The following is a 17,574-nucleotide window of genomic DNA, read 5'->3' on the forward strand; positions in this document are numbered from 1 at the left end:
GGTAATGTTGGTTTTTCATGCTTGTTTGCTTTGTTTTAAGGCTATGCTGTTTGGGGATTTTTCTTATACTGTGTTGATTTTGTGTAAACTGTGTTGTGAACCTTTGTAGAAAGGCAGGGTATAAATTCATATGTAATAATGATAACATTGTTTGACCCCAAAGTATAAAACATCGAAGATTCTTCAAAAGGATTGTAATATTTGGCAATGTACATATTTTGTTAATTGGCTCTTGCCACTGTGTCTAGGTGCTGAATATGAGAGGATGTAAGAGTTTTGAAAGAATAACATGGAATGGGAGGTTGGTCAACCCAAGGCACCAACAGCTCCCAAAGGTGTCCAGTGTGAAACCACATCCTCTTAAACAGTAATGTTAGGATTGGTGTCAGAGGCAATATGATTTCTCAGTTAAAGTTCACTTGTACCAGAACTCTGAACTGAGCCTGGGGTGAGTAAATGTCCTGGGTGGTTGAAGATGAAGTGAATCTGCTGATGGAGACCTCAACAAGGAGTACAGTCATGAATCCTGGCCAGGTCTCTCGTATGTCAGCCAAACTGAGAAAGAAGATAACAGCATAAGAAAACTGAAAGATATGTTGGCAAGATCGGTGGCAATAGGTGATGGGATTTGGAGATGGTTGGGAAGCAGTTTCCCCTCAACTCCCCTCAATAAAGTGGTCCTAATTGCTTTGAGCATAATAAGAGATTAAAAGAAGAGCCAGTGGACATTTTGCCTCCAGTCTGTAACATTACTATATATTTGTATTCCAGATTCACAGTGTGGGTGAAAGTAATGCCTTGCTTCCTTTAAGTTTATGCATTGCTGAGAGTGAATAGGAAATGTCCGTGTGTCATGAACTGAAAGACAGTGAGGCAGAACATTATTTTATAAATTTGTGGGATATCCTGTGGTATTTCATGACCACATGTGGTACAGTGGAGAGCTGGCAGTTTTGCAAATAACCAAGTTTTATTGTTACGATCAGTGGAAGTAGACCATTGTCTAGGCCTGTAGGAGCCATAGTAGTTTGGGTTTGTATATTCAGTCCAGTACGAAAGGCATAGGGCTAGAAAACTTACATTTCTATACTATTCAGAATTGCGAGTACCACTAAATATTGGGTGAGTGTAAAGGGAATAGAATATATTTTTCACAAAGGTGAGATTGTGGCCAGAGAATATGGCGGTGGGAATTATCCCAGGATTTGGGGAATCCACTGAAAAGTTTAAGCTGGTTAATAATCATAAATATGTACAGCCCAGTATTCTGGGGAGGTTTAGAACAAAAATATTGCCCTTGCTTTTCCTTTGAAACTAGTAGTTTTGTTTTGACTGACACAGCAGGGTCTCCAGATGAGATGTCCTATGGTATTCTAAAGTAAAGAATAATCCTTTTATTATTATTTTTTGTTTGCAGACTGAATACCGAGTTCTTTTGTAAAGAAAACATTTCATCTTGAATGTTTTCTTCACTGTGTTCATGAACATTCTTTTCTTTTCTTGCTGGGATCCCAAAGGATTAAACAGAGCATTTAGCAATAATACTTACACTTGCATTTTAGAGTTCTCTTTCAGAACTTGTTAGACTTCAAAATTCTTTATATGATTGCAAAGGGATGTTGATGCCTTGGGGAAAATAAATCTTCTCAAAATCAGTCTTTTGTGTAACGTTTCCCTCTCTTTTCAGTTCCTTTCACAAAGGACATTTACACTAAAACTGTACGAGTCTTTTAAAAAGTTTTGTGCTGTTTTGACCAGCTGAATGCATCCTTTGTTTATGTTACATTTAGTTGCTCTAAATACTTTCTAAATTCATAAATCCTTATTAAGTGTGTGAGAAATACACACTTTATGGAGTTTCTTTTAATATACCAAATTTATCTTGGTTCCTGCTGATACTATACTGTATTCTGATTGTAGTCTTTCCTGTATATACTTAGCTTCATAGATTTACTAAGCACTGGTGATTTATCCTATAGATTTTGGACAGAAAGAATAATGAAACTGAGGTACTGAAGACCTTGTACAAAACTAAGCAGAGTGAAGCTGAAGAGACCATTCGAAAGCTTGAAAAAAAAGGTGATGAAGCATAAACGAAGTACTCTGGACTCAAAAGTATTAATTTTCACCTTATCTAACTAGAGGCAAATATTCAGGACTTTGTCAGAAATTGCTCCTCAAACTGGCTTTGCCATGGATTGCTACAGAACAAAAAAAAGAGCATCCCTGTTCTCTTTGGTTAGATCTTCTCAGCAGCCTTTGTAAAAGGAAGCAGGATGAGTCTGCTGGCGTGCTGGTCAACAGCTACTGTTGGAAGTTATTGTCTCATTTGGAGGGTATACCTTTGAACCTGCATAGAATTAATCTGAATACATTTGAAGAGTCTTAATTGTTTTGCTGTTAGAAGCATTTGAGCACCATGAGCTTTGCTTGGTTTTCTAAAGTGAAATTATTTGGCCCAGGACTGTTCTGCCAAACCAATGGACACCCCCTCTCCACCACCCCAATACCAGCCCCCGTGTCCTATGACAAACTACTTTTGCAACTTGGGATTAAAAAAACAACAATATGGCAGCGTAGTCCATTAATCAGATGAGAAACAAACAAAATCTTGGTAGACCTATCTACTGAATTCTGTACAATTAGAGTACAGAAGGTGACCATTTTGTGCGGGGGTTTTGATCCGCAGAGCATGCATAAATGCCCCCACCCCATTATGCCCTGCCCCCATTAAACCCTGCCCTTATCCGGTCCCCATTCTGCCGTCTTCTGGGTCCTAAAGGATCCACATGTCAGCAATCACACGTCAATTGGACGTGTCTAAAATGGTCACCACCTGTAGTTCTTTGGAACCTGACCACCGTTTGTATTCAAAACATTGATACGTTTTATAATCACACTTATCCAGAAATAAATTGGAAGCAAACTAATTTATCGTTCAAGGTTTTTAAAGAAATGTAATCAAAGGCAGGTTTCACACATTAAAATGAAATGCCGCTTTTAAACAAAGTGAGGTCAGCTGGAACACTCATCTGATTATATCCGTTGCCAGATGTAATATCAGAAAGGCCCATTTTCTCATGTATTGCATTTTCTTCTTTTATATTTCTCTTTTCTGACAGTTCAGACGCTTGTCCGTGAGTCACAAGTTGTTAGAGAAGCAAAGGAAAAGCAAATTGCAGAACTAAAGAAGTTGTGTGAGCAAAGTACAGATTCCTTGAACAATGAATGGGAGAAAAGGGTAATCTGTATTTTTTTTTCTGGATTCACTATAAATGTAGGAAGATATTGATATGGAAAAAATATTTCTATTTTTAAAAAATAATACATTGCCTTTTTATAATACCACAGCCATTTTAGGGTAGGAGCTGCTGAATGCTATCCTAATTTGTGTGTGTGTTTGTGTATAGCTCCATAATGCTGTGGCTGAAATGGAAAAGGAGAAGTTTGACCTTCAGAAAAAACACACAGAAAACATCCAGGAATTGCTGGAGGATACAAATGCACGACTAAGTAAAATGGAAGCAGAATATTTGGCACAAAACAAATCAACTGTAAGTATTCCAGAATGTGGAAATTTGTATAGTTCAAGTGACATAAATGAGTGTATTGCAGTGCTGATATAAAAAATTAGGTAAAAAAATTATTTGTGTCACAGAAATATGCGAAAAAATTGTCAGGCTGAGAATTATTGTAACTCTTGTGCAGCACAAGACTGTAAACAGTGACATTGCTTTACTAAACGGATAGTTGAAGTGGGAACACTGTGTCTCTTCCTCTCCCCCATCCTACTTCACACAAGGTTTCACTTCGCCTCCATGTTTGTTTTGAATATAATAGCTGATACATTTTACAGTTTATTGTAAGATTTTTATTATGAAATGGCAGTAGTGATTCAGAGCTCCAGCTAAAGCTTTTCTCCTACTTAGTTCTATAGAGAATCAAACCTGTAGAGGTGCAAAACCTGCATTGAAGTGTGGGCCTTGCCTTTTATGGTATTATGGCTAATCAACAACTGGTTCCGCTTTAGGTCACATTTTTTTCTGTATCATTGTAATAGTGGGTTTCCTTGAGCTAAAGTGTGGATTACTTTCCTGCAATGAGGAGTTGTTGTTGTTGTTGTTGTTGTTGTTGTTGTTGTTGTTGCTGCTGCTGCTGCTGCTGCGGCTGCTCTTCTTCTTCTTCTTCTTCTTCCTCCTCTTCTTCTTCTTCTTCTTCTTCTTCTTCTTCTTCTTCTTCTTCTTCTTCTTCTTCTTCCATGCTATACATGCAGGTCTCAGGGTGGTTCACAGAATAAAATTAGAATATGAAACCACAAAGTACATAATAAAATAAAAACAACAACAACCAAATAATTCCTCACCCAACACATTTTCAAAGGGCATAGGATGTCAGTCAAATCCTGATTAAAAGGGAACGTTTTTGCCTGGTGCCTAAAGGTGTATAATGAAGGCGCCAGGCGAACCTCCCTGAGGAGAGCATTCCACAGACGGGGAGCCACTGCAGAGAAGGCCCATCCTCGTGTCACCACATTCCGAATGTCTCAGAGGGCCTCAGAAGGTGATATCAGGGTCTGGATAGGTTCATAGGGAAAGTGGTGGTCCTTGAGGTATTGCGGTCCTGACGTGTTTAAGGCTCTAATAGTTCAAAATCAGCACTTTGAATTGGACCCAGAACTGGTAGCCAGTGTAGTCAGACCAGGATTGGTGTAATGTGCTCAAACTGGCTTGCTCCGGTGAGCAACCTGGCCGCTGAATTCTGCACTACCTTAAGTTCCCAAACTGTCTTCAGAGGCACCCTACATATAATGTAGGTCCATGCCTTTTCCTTATGTTTGCACTTTATTTTCCAGTTTTAATGTTCTTAGCATGGGATATTTAAACCTATAAGTTTTATGCTATGATAAATCTGCTCTGCTGGTGTCTCCTGATTGTTCCATTGCCCCATCTTAATGTTTCTTCATGGATATTTGCCACATAGGATGCCAAGAGACCTTATCAAAAGAATTGCTCAGTTAGTTAGAAAATCTCCACTTTTTTATCTTCTTCGCCCTGAAGTGACCTACTTTCAGATCTGCAAGTTCAATCAGTTTAGTGTAGAGTGTGAAGAACACAGAGAATTGGAAGGTAGGGTTGGCTAAATCACTCTGTCTCTGGTTTGTATCTATGTCAAGTGTGTTTATTCTGAAGTCTGTTCCATCCCATTTCTGCAGTTAACTTGCAGATTTTTTAAAAAAGCTAAATCTCTATGAAAATTCATAGTTGCTTAAATATGTGGTTAATCACGGAATGCATCTTCAAATACCTATTTTATCTCAATGTACACATTTCTAAATGTGTCTTTTCATAAAATAAGTACTTTAGAATGCATTTTGGTTCTTTTTTTTATTAAAGCTAAGAACTGTATCACAAAATTCCGAGTGCCAAATCTGCAGGATATTTATGTTCTGGCCCTTATGGTAGTCCAGGAGGTTCAGATGAGGTCATTTTGCTTAAAAAATTCCTCCCCATCTCTGGTCTGGAAGGCAGAGATGTTGCAGGAAAACTGACACCTTTCTTGGGTACTGGCAAGTCTGGCAAGTCCGGTCATACATCGGGTTTAAGTAGCTTTGGGTTAAGCATTTTCGGGTTGCGCTCTGCAGCGACCCGGAAGTAACAGAGTGTGTTACTTCCGGGTATCGCTGCTCGCGCATGCGCAGACGCTCAAAATGATGTCACACGCATGTGCGGAAGCGGCAAATCGCAACCCACAGATGCAGGTTGCGTTCGCTTCAGGATGTGAACGGGGCTCTGGAACGGATCCCACTGTAGTCAGTCTTTGATTCTGGAAAATGATTCCTCTTCCGTGTTCTGAAAGGCTGAGCCAAACTAAGTACACAGCCAAGGAGGATGACTCTCAGATTGGTTGTGATAATCAGAGTGGTCAGTAAGACTTCACAGGGCACCAGATTCTGTTTTAAAACTGTTTTCTTTTTTCTTCTTTCTCTTCCTTCATTATGATTGGACACACTAATCTTTCTCTTACCTCTTTTTGCTCTTTTCCAGTCTTAAGTAGTGGAAGGGCAGAGGGGAGCTGAAGTATGGCAAGAAGAAAGAAGTTGCTAGTGTTGTTTCTTCCCATCTCTCCCTGGCCATTAACTCATTAGGTGGCCTTAGACGAACCATTATCTCTCGGTGATAATTTTGGCCCTTTCTTCCAGGGCAGTTATATCAATGTGTATGCAGCACTTGGAAGATTTGAGATGCTCTCTCTGACCATGTTTGCATATTACAGCAAGCCATGAGCTGTTGCTCAGTGTGAATGAGCAGTGTTCTATTGCAGACTGTCGAATTCCTCCCATTTCACTCTGTCCTTACTCAAGCAAGGGGAAGCAAACCACAAGCTGTGATGTGTAAAACAGCACTCGTGGTTCCTTTCCCCCTGCCCAAGGAAAGGTGAAATGAAACAGGAACAAGTCAGAAGTTCATGCTGAGTCATGGATTGTGGCTTTCAATGACATGTGAACAGGACCTATAAATGCAAAGTATTTTGATTTATGGAAAGGGAGAATGTTCATCATCTTAAATAAATTCTTTTCAAGTTATTGTTAGTGCTGGTAGTAGCTTGCATGTGTTACGATTGAACTCTTTGCACTCTTCATGATATGGCATGGTTGTCTGTACCCGCTCCCAGCATTGACAAGGCCTGTTGAAAGACAACAAAGACCATGAATGCTTTCTTTGAGTTGTCATAGCATCAGCATAGTTATGGTATCAGAGGTTGTATTGCAACAGTGGGCACAAGTAATGACTTATAGATTTGCAGGATGGAATGGTGTCACACTTGAGCAACGTTAAAAGATTTGAAAGTACTTGTTAGCAGATAGGGAACTGGACACATATTGGGAAGCTGTAACCCCTAGGGGGGAATCTCATTAAAAGGGTCATCCATCATCCCAGATTTGTTCCTCATGTAGATGGGAAGCCACTTTTCATCTTGCAATTCCCGCATGGTCCTTCATCATTTCTTTATTCTAGTTTGACAGTAGAGACAGAATACAAACTCATTGCAAAAGTGTCTCTCTGTTCTATGCTCAGGTGTTGATGTTTCACAAGGTTTTGTGTCTTGGTGTCCTTCCCTTCTGAGTCGCTTGTGAGATGAATTTTGTACTTGGAGTTTGCAAGGCAGGTATTTGTGCCTTAAAACTCAACAAGTCCCTTTTGACATTTTTCATCAGTGTGGCACATTTAAAGTAGTGATCATTTGTTTGATGTTGCTTTTAAAGCTCACTCAAATTTTAGATTCTGTTGTTAATGAAAGCTGAATTGAAAAAAATTAGCATTCAAACCTTGGCATAGGTAATGATAAATATGGCAAGAAATGGACACAGTCTGTCAGCAGGATTGAATTTTAGAACCATCAAAAGCAGACAGATCTTGCACAGCAGCTCCTGATTTAATAATTAAACATAGTAGGGTTCAAGGTATGGCTTAAGATGAAAGACTAGACTGTCACTGAAAATTAGTTTCTCTTTTCTTATTATTTCAGACTCCCCCACCCCCTTTTTCATAGAGTTTTCTACTGTCAAGAGTGCCATTTGTTGTGCACAAGTGAATTTTGCTGAGTGACGAGACTTGCAAATTATATTCTTGACACATGCATTATTCTATTATACATAGTTCTATTTCTGAGGAGAAATATTGCTATCTTAAACATACAACAATAGTTATTGCTAGATTTTGGACCAAAAAAATTATTAGAATTTGACAAGTAAGCTGGAACAATGGTTTCACCCAAAAGTCAACATTAGATTTGGCATTTGACTCCTAATCCTTTTTAAGCTTATAATAAACATATAAATGGAATTTTAAAAAATATATTGGAACAAATTTGGGGGGACACACACATGGTGGTGAATGATTCATTTTGGAATATTTGAAAATTGGCAGCCTTTTAAAACAGAAATGGGATTTAGAGACGGATGGATTTCTGGTCATGTTGGATATTACTCTCTGAACATAGCATGCATTGGAGTGACTCTCTGACTCGCATGATTCCTGTGTTTTGCTTGGCTGCTGTCCCTGAGCTGTAGGTGTAGCATCTTACCCAGCAAATCATCATATTCTCCTGTGAAAGACATCAAATTCAGGGATATCCCAGTAAGAATGAATGAAGTATTTGGCCAGGTTGGATATTGCTTTCTACTGGGCGAGAGTGTGGGCTTTTTATAACTGTAAGTGGGCAAATAAATATATATCTGGAGGTCTTTTTAAAGCCTTCAAACAAGTAGCTTATTAGCATTCTCAAATAGCACGAAATAGTTTTGTATAAGAAGTCTACAGCAATAACAATTATGTTTAATTTATCTTCTGCAATTCATCACTTGATAAATAAACATTTATTTTGTTTCTTAAAACCACCTGTTCATATTTTATCATCTTGTGCCTTTAGCCAGGGTTATGTGAACAATGAGGTTTAGTTATCAGCAGGGCTGATAACTTGTTAAAAAAATTCTGTTAAAGAAAATTCTGCTTCAATAGGAGCTTGAATCTGAATCTGTATACACTGGTACCTCGGGTTAAATACTTAATTCGTTCTGGAGGTCCGTTCTTAACCTGAAACTGTTCTTAACCTGAAGACCACTTTAGCTAATGGGGCCTCCCACTGCTGCCGCGCCACCGGAGCACGATTTCTGCTCTCATCCTGAAGCAAAGTTCTTAACCTGAGGTAATATTTCTGGGTTAATAGAGTCTGTAACCTGAAGCGTATGTATTCTGAAGCGTCTGTAACCCGAGGTACCACTGTACTGGGGTCTCTAAATTGTGGCTGGGCTTGGTAGCCAACTTTTAGTTTCTGCTTGCCAGCTATGCAGTCTAATCATAATAATAATGCATAATAATACAACAGTACATCAATTTACCAACGCAGGTGTTGCCTATGTTGTCTGTCATGTACCACATGGGGTGTTGTTATTTTTTAATTCACCTGAAATCCACAGTGCTTGTTTTTGACAACGCCTTCCCCCCCTTTCAAAATGTTGAAGACCATCCCTCTGCACCGCACTGCACCCCACCCAAAATATACATATGCTTTATATAAATTCAAATATTAAACATTGTTGTTTTCAGATACAACCACAACATGTGAGGGAGGCATGGTTTGGTATGATGTTTAATTTTCTGGCTGATGAAATGAAATGAAGGGGAAATAAAGGCTTAGAAGCTACGTAACTAGGTTTCTACTGGTGGGAGCATTCCCTACGCCCAGTTCCACAAACAAGATGGAAGTGGGAAAGTGGGGAGGAAGCGGGGGAGACAACTTTCACTGACTCCTCCTTCCTCCTGCAGTCGTCTTGTATCTCTTATATCTTCTCCTGAGCAGTTACCCTGGTAACATTATGAACCACATATTTTCACACATTCAGGCACCCAGACCTTTCAGTAGTCATATGGAGTTTTTATTGATAATTTACTTTGTGTATATTGCTTTGTACACTAAATTTCATTTTGTTTCAATCACACTTATGTGTAAAAGCTGAAAGATTTCAGCATTAGCATGTGTCTAAACAACCAGGTTGTTAGGCAATCATCTTTATTTCCTCTCGCATTGTTTTTCTTTGCTTTGAGGCAAAGAGTCTCAAGAAATCTGAAAGTGATTCACTGCCTAATAGCCACATTGTTTTCTCTTCCAATTACATGTGTTTACATTTCATCATAACAGGAATCAAATATCTTCCTATCCCCTGTATACAATAGGAGTTAAATATCTTCTTATTTCCTGTGACTTGCTAGATAGCAGATAAGATCTAAAACAATTGATATGATTCTGCTTGATCAGACTCAGCTTTAAATAAGTATTAGATATTTCGTTCAATCGCAAATTCCTCTTGTGTAACCTGGTATAGTATGGAATTATGAACTTTCTTTTTTATGGTTTATGATTTTATTCACCCATCACCACTGAATACCTCTTCACTTTTTTGGTACAGTATTTTAAAAATGCTTAATTCTAATGTTGCTTCCACATAATCTCTACTGTTTTGTCTAGTTTTTATTTTGTATCGCCCCTTGCTGTCTCTTACTTCCCCTTATTTCAGGTAACAGTCTGCCTGTATGCATAAACATCAGTAAAGAATTACTAGGAATTATAGCAGCGTACATTTGGATGGCTGATTCTTCATTGCGAGGAAGCTTTCCAGTCTATTATTTTAGATGTCAAATTTACAGGGACAATATTTTCTCCTGGAGTAGGACACCTAGCATAGGGAAATGATGTTTTTTGGGGGGCAGGAAGGGCCATCTCCTAAACTTACTTTTGGAAGAGGATCATACTCTTCCCACCTTTGTCATGGGCAGATAGACTCTGGCATTGTTCCTTACTTGTGGCAGTTTAGTATTTTGAAAGAAGGAGCTAAGTTAAAAACTCTAGCCTAAAGAGCAGAGTAGAGAGACTTCCCCTTTGGTCACACTATCCTGGCATACACTTCACTTGGAGATGGGAAAGAGAGAGAGAGAGAGTTTCCCTTAGGTCTGTTTTTCCGCGTATAGTCATGTTCTAGCAGTCATTCTTCATGATAGGCTTCCACTTCACAAGCACTGGTGGACACATGAACTTGTGGAGTGACAAGTCTTGCATGTCCAACCTGGTGCTCTCCAGATGTTTTCAACTACAACACCCATGAGCCCCAGGCTGCATAAATTGGCCATGCTAGCTGGAACTGATGGGAGAGGATCTAGGGAGCACCAGTAGGGAGAAAAGTGGAATACAGACTTCTTCAATAGACTTTCCAAATGGCAGATTCCACAGATTTTGTCATTAGAATCATGTTTGCCTAAACAACCATGTGGTTTGATTCACCACAGAGGACACAGCCAGTACCAAATGTATGACACAGGAAGGTAGGGCACACAGTCATTTTCTCTCTGGGGATTGTCAGTGTACATGGAGAGTTTCAGTGCTCCTCAGTGTCTCACTCCCATAATAGTCAGAAGAGTCTTCACAACCTTTTCTCTTCCATGGTTGGTGTATTGCTCTACACAGTTGCATTAACTTTCAAGTCCCTGAGGGTTTTGTGGCATGCTTGGTTGGGGAGCTGCCACCTCAGCAGCTTTGTGAGAAAGGACTTATTTATGTGAGATGTTCAGGCAGCCACGGTGTTCAGGACATACCTTTACCAAAACACTATAAGATGAACATTTTAACCTCTTCCGAGAGTGTCTTCAGGAGCCTGCCTTACAAGGGTAGATCTGATGTGGACACTTTATTAAGTTGGCCACACCATTGCTAATGACCTATATGCAGAGTTTATGTAATGAAGTTTCATCTTTTTCCATTAAGATTACAATTCATTTTATCTCTGTCATCTAGGTTAAAATATCTTTCCGTTTGAATTTCTAACAGGCATATATTTCCTTCCTTATGAATGTCTCCATTCTTTGTGATTGGTTGTAGAGCTCTTAGTCCAGGTTTTCCCTCTACGTCTTTGTGAAATTTTTGTGGAGCCTGGGGCAGGGTGTTCTCTGTAGTAGCACCAGAACTTTGGAATCTGCTTTCTTGGAAAGCATCCCAGCCTGCCTCAGTATCAGAGTTCAGACAGGGAGTAAATATTTTAATTTTCTTGTCCTATTAAAATAGCTTACACTCTGTTGCCTTTGGTTTTTATTGTTTTTATATATGAGCTATTTTTTCATTTACAGTACATTGCCTTGAGTCCTTTTCTGGTAGAACATTTTTTTTAAAAGTAATTTTACTTGAAATCATCTAGGAGATGTGTTTTAATTTCTAGCCAGTGGGTTTATTGTTTTCATTATCAGTGCTTTTAAAATGATTATTTGGGCCCTTTCAGTTTTCTCTCATGTGCCATTATGAACTGCTAACGGTTTCTTAAACAAGAAAAGTTTATTCTCTTTCGAGTGTTTCAAATTATTCCCCCCCCCTTGCCAAATACTGTCCAATTGGCAAAGTGGGATATCCTCTTGATCTTATCATATGGCCAAATCTACTGGATACAGGATGTCTGAAAGCTGCTGTTTATCAAAAGCAGGATAGTAATCTCCACTGGCTGCACAGCAAATCCTATAATTGAAAAGAAAAATGTGCTTGACTTTTTGTCCAAACAAATACAGTCCTTAAAGATGTGTTAAGAACAATTTGAAAGAATATATTTTAAGAATGCACTGCATATGTGATGTTCGTGTTTCAGAAGATATAATGCAAGTGCTTTACCCAAGTACGAGCCATAAAAATCTCCAGTTTACAGAATTGTGTCAACAATAATTTCAGCTACATACTATAAAAAAACACTGAGTTGATGGATGCTAAGTTTCACTTTAACAGTGGCTGGAAATATTCATTCTTTCCACGTTCTTCTGCCGCACAAGTCTTTGTTAACATAATATGATTTGTGTGTCCTGTTTAAATTCCTGTATCCTGACCCAGCTTTGATTTTAACCACTTGCCTGGTTGTCATGGGAGGCATCTGACCTTTACCAGTTGAGACTGGTATGCCAGTTACAAATTTATCTAGAGAGATCAAACCCTGCCCCAGCAATCCATTGGCTGGTCGCATTCAGGAAAGACTACTGTAATGTACTCTACATTGGGCTGCCTTTGAAGACTGCCCAGAAACTTTCAGCTGGTGCAGAATGATAGTTGATAGTGAGTGTGTGGTGCAAATCTATACCAAATCTATACCAGTGGCATTGGTTGCCTGTATATTTCTGAGCAAGCTCAGAGGTTTTGCTTGTATATCTGCCTATCAGGTCAGTTCGGCTGCTGGGCATGAGAGATGGGACCTTCTCTGTAGTGCCCTCCAGATTGAGGAACTCCACAAGGATGTGTATGGCCTCTGTACTGCCGGTGTTTATGTGTGTCTTAAAAACCTACCTCTATCAAACCTCTTAAAGGCTATACTTTTAGAACTGGTTATTTTACTACAGATGGTTCTGCTTCTTAGGTGCTAATTTGTACTGATGCTTGTAAACTGCTCAGACTTTTAAAGGATTGCGAACACCAGTGCTGTTGTTATGTTCTATTTTATTTATGTATTGTTTTATGATGTTGTGAATAGTTCTGGGTGCACAGTGCCCCCGAAGAGCAACATCCAGATGATTAATAAATAAATAAATTGCAGTGGGATGGCAGCAGTGCATCTTTTGGACAGGAGGCAAGTTCAGCTCATTTTGCAATGGCCACTTGCTGTTCTAAGTTGCTCAAATTGTAATGCCTGGACCCATAGATCTATGAAACAGATGGTGTAGAGATTGCTTTTGGAATAAGAAGTGGTAGAAATGAGAAGAGAGCCTGTGTCATGTAGTAGTTCGAGTGTCAGAGTAGGACCGGTGTGGGGGGGGGGCGGGGGGACGACCGCGTTTCAAATCCCCACTCAGCCGTGAAGCTCACTGGATGACCCTGGGCCAGTCACTGCCTCTCAGCCTAACCTACCATTAATTAATTAATGGCTTGTGTACATTCACTATGTAAATGAATCATGTGTATTTGCATTTTGGATAAATTCAGATAGCAAACAGCCTTTTCACCTAGGGGGCCAAGATTAAAAAATGGTACTACCATACACCTGCTGCTAAAATGCTGCCCGAAGGTCCAGGAGGGAGGACCATGAGTGATGTTGCTGCCAGAAGTTTTTTAAAAAATAATAATAATGCAACAGCGTTGAAGGGTTCAGGTTGTCTGTGTTGGGGACCCATCAGCAGCACTATGCAAAAGGCCCCCTGACGTCTAGTCTCTGAACAGTAGTTCTATCTAAAAGGAAGAAATAGCATGTATTTGCCTCATGGCATGATATATAGAATACTGCAGTGGCAAAACAAAAGTGCAGGGGCATAACAAACCTACTTTCAGATAAGGGACAAAGGAAAACTCTGATCTGAAACTTCTGCTGCCTTGTGGGATATCCTCAGGAGAAAAAAAGGTTAAGGAATAAATCCTGCACAAATCTGGAGTGGAGTTCCTTGGATGGTGCTTTGTATGCCTCCTTCCAGCAGCTACTGCAGCCAAGCTAGTGCCAAACGTACTGCTCTGCTTTCCTTTGGAGCACATCAGTGAAGCCGAGAGTGGTGTCTTGTCATCTGTCCACACTGTCCAGGCTTGTGCTCCAGGGAGGTCACTTCAGTGTTGCTAATGCAGCGGTTTGACTTCACCTCCAGAGGTGCACTCCATTGTCTCTTGAGAGAAACAAATGCCAACCATATGATGCCAGTATTATTCAGTTCTCTGTACAGTGGTACCTCGGGTTAAGTACTTAATTCGTACCGGAGGTCCGTTCTTAACCTGAAACTGTTCTTAACCTGAAGCACCACTTTAGCTAATGGGGCCTCCTGTTGCCGCCGCGCCGCCGGAGCACGATTTCTATTCTTATCCTGAAGCAAAGTTCTTAACCCAAGGTAATGTTTCTGGGTTAGCGGAGTCTGTAACCTGAAGTGTATGTATGTACCACTGCATTAGTAAATCTACCAATTCTTTACAGTCTCAATTTTTATAGCTTTATGATAAGATTAGGTATAAAGGTAAAGGAAAAGGAACCTTGGACAGTTAAGTCCAGTCCAAGATTAAGTATAGAGTGGTATATTATTCTGGAGCAACTCTCTATAATGACTCTCCCATCTGGAAATGAAAATTTGAAATTGTTTTTGAAATTTGAAATTTTGAATGAAAGGCTGTTCATTCTGTTTGAAATTGTTTGAAATTGATACACATTTAATTTGTTTTGTTGTATGTGATTTGATGGGCTTGCTTTTCCAACCTTTGTATTTTCCATAGAGAATCTGCACATCAACTCAATTCCTAACAGAGTTTTAACCACTTTATTTAGAACCAGATGGTCAAAGAGCTGGAGGCCCGTGTCCACCAGTTGACTGTGGAAGCAGAATCCAGTAATTTGCAGCATCAGAAGTTATCTCAAGAAAAGACCAGTCTTGAGCAAGCCTACCAGGCTGTGTGCACAGAACTCGAAGAAGTCAAGGCAAGGTACTTAATGAACGTTACCACTTTGGATAATAGGTGTAAAGTTATTCAGTGCCTCCTGTAATAAAACATTAGTATTTAGTAATAACTGACTGGTAAATGAAAATGAAAAGTTGCATTTTGAGTTTCTTAAATATCTGGGTATGTTTTACTTGCCTATTTACTTGGATCACATACTGTGGAATAATTTCCTCACCTTCTGATGTGTTTCCATGGCGGTTAATGGGATAAATCAATGGTGATAATAATCAATAGCAAAGGTACAACTTCTAAGGGGGTAGTGATGTTGATATGTTGTAGCAAAGAAAACAAACAATCTTGTGGCACCAAGGCACATCAGTGGTTGAGGAATTCACAGTTCTATGGAGAAATAAAATGAACCTATAAAGAACCCAGGCCAGGAAAGTCAGCAAAATAGTGTAGCGTAAGCATTCTTGAACTTCTTGTTCTCCTTGATCTGGATAGTAACTTTATGAGAAAAGTGAACCTTCATCTGCCATTACCTCAGATAATGTACTTGATCTTTATCTGTTATTGGTTGCTTCTCACAGGATTTCCCAATGGTGGGTGTGGAGTCCCTGGTTGAAAATGGAGCTCTATATAAAGCTATAGGGATTGGTATATGAAACCGCTTGTTTTCTCGTTGGTTGTATTTTTGTAAAAGCAGTTCATTGTTTGAAGTGATTGCATTTTCATGCTTCATAAGAAAATGAAGATTAATATTGTTCTGTTCATGCTGTAAGATGTGTAAGAGAAGAGAATGTTGTGTTATTTCAGATACCTCTGCTTAGATTTCCTTGCAATATTTCTAGATGCAACTCACTTCAGAAAGAAAAGGGGCGTATTGTACAAGACTTTGAGCAGAACATTCAGACTCTACAAAGCAAATATGATGATGACATAGATTTGTTGAAACAGGAACATGCTCTTTCTGCAGTGAAAGTAAGTTCACACTCAAGAATAGGATAGGCTTATATGCAGATAGGCTTACCGTATTTTTCGCACCATAGGGCGCACCGGGCCATAGGGCGCACCCAGTTTTTTGGGGGGGAAATAAAGGGGGGGAAATTATTTCCCCCCCCCCAGGCGCGGGGCTGGGGCGGGGGAAGCTCGAGCTTCCCCCGACCCCAGCCCCCAAACAGGCAGCTCTCTGCAAGCCGTGGGAGCGCTCCCGCAGCTTGCGGAGAGGTCCGCGAAGCCTGGGCGCGCTGAGCTCAGCGCGCGCAGGCTTCGGCATGCAGGCAAGTCTCCGCAAGCAGCGGGAGTGCTCCCGCTGCTTGCAGAGAGGTCCGCGAAGCCTGGGCACGCTGAGCTCAGCGCGCGCAGGCTTCGGCATGCAGGCAAGTCTCCGCAAGCAGCGGGAGCGCTCCCGCTGCTTGCGGAGAGGTTCGCGAAGCCTGGGCGCGCTGAGCTCAGCGCGCGCAGGCTTCGGCATGCAGGCAACTCTCCGCAAGCAGCGGGAGCGCTCCCGCTGCTTGCGGAGAGGTCCGCGAAGCCTGGGCGCGCTGAGCTCAGTGCGCGCAGGCTTCGGCATGCAGGCAAGTCTCCGCAAGCAGCGGGAGCCCAGCGCTGGGCTCCCGCTGCTTGCGGAGAGGTGTGCGAAGCCTGGAGAGCGTGAGGGGTCAGTGCGCACCGACCCCTCTCACTCTCCAGGCTTCAGCAAAAGCCTGCATTCGCACCATAGGACGCACACACATTTCCCCTTCATTTTTGGAGGGGAAAAAGTGCGTCCTATGGTGCGAAAAATACGGTATATATAAACAATATATTAAAGCAAGTTTTCAGTGTTAATTTTTGAGGTTTTATGCTTGCATACACATGTATAGGTATGACTGGGTTTAATTTAATCAGCTGATTCTTCTCAGTTCCCTTAATATACTTAATATGCATGCATGTAGACATTGAAGTCTAATGTTTCAGTGTTAGTTTGTTTCTCTGAAGTGTGTGCACAATTTTTAATCAGGTGCCAATGACTATTCTAACAACACTGTTTAATCTATCAGTAACTATAGTAGTATTTGCATTTTAAGGACAAATGAAATATGGAGAGACTGAGTTTAAAAGTTTTCTGTATCTTTTCCAAGTAGATCATCTTCTCCTCCCCCTGTCTTTTAAGTTGAACTTTGAAAAAAGTTAACTTCTGCCGGAGCTAATACAAGACCAACATTCCCTTGTCTATTAAATCCCTACAGGCATCTGATGTGATTGAAGAATTAGAACAGTGTGTGTCGCAATTAAAACAACAGTTACTGGAATCAGAACATCAAAGGCAGCAACAGCTGAGGGTGAGCCCTGCATTTTTCACTCAGGAAAAATGATGAGCCTTCCCCCCCCCCCCTTCGTTTTACTACTTTCTGTGATTTGTATGAATAGAATGCTCAAGTGAGAGAGTTTCTGGAGTTCTTGGAAATGTGAGCCAATCACTCAACATCCGTAATAATGGAATATGTTCTTATTTCTGGCTAAACCCTTTAAAGAAACTTGGGGGCTATTTGTCTTATTTCCTTGCTTATTGAACTGATATGAAAAGCGTATATATCAGTGGATTAAAGAAATGCATACAGTGAAGTTGAAAGTAATCCCTGTGTCTGTCTTACATAGTGATAGCTACAT

General features: G+C 40.3%; 1 protein-coding gene across 5 annotated transcripts in view; it reads left to right on the forward strand.

The window, feature by feature from the left end:
• Positions 1-17,574, forward strand: part of CEP112 (centrosomal protein 112) — a 217,089-nt gene that overhangs the window by 51,137 nt on the left and 148,378 nt on the right. For all 5 annotated transcript variants that reach the window (XR_014165305.1, XM_081899606.1, XM_081899608.1 and 2 more), the window contains 6 exons: positions 1,980-2,079; positions 3,123-3,241; positions 3,411-3,554; positions 14,810-14,964; positions 15,774-15,903; positions 17,154-17,246. Coding sequence is in view for 4 of the 5 variants with exons in the window: in XM_081899606.1 (XP_081755732.1) it covers positions 1,980-2,079; positions 3,123-3,241; positions 3,411-3,554; positions 14,810-14,964; positions 15,774-15,903; positions 17,154-17,246 (741 nt within the window). In the remaining variant the exon portion in view is untranslated. The remainder of the gene's footprint in view (positions 1-1,979; positions 2,080-3,122; positions 3,242-3,410; positions 3,555-14,809; positions 14,965-15,773; positions 15,904-17,153; positions 17,247-17,574) is intronic.

Source organism: Podarcis melisellensis (genome assembly GCF_964234715.1).
Source record: "Podarcis melisellensis genome assembly, chromosome: 2".
NCBI lineage: Eukaryota > Metazoa > Chordata > Lepidosauria > Squamata > Lacertidae > Podarcis > Podarcis melisellensis.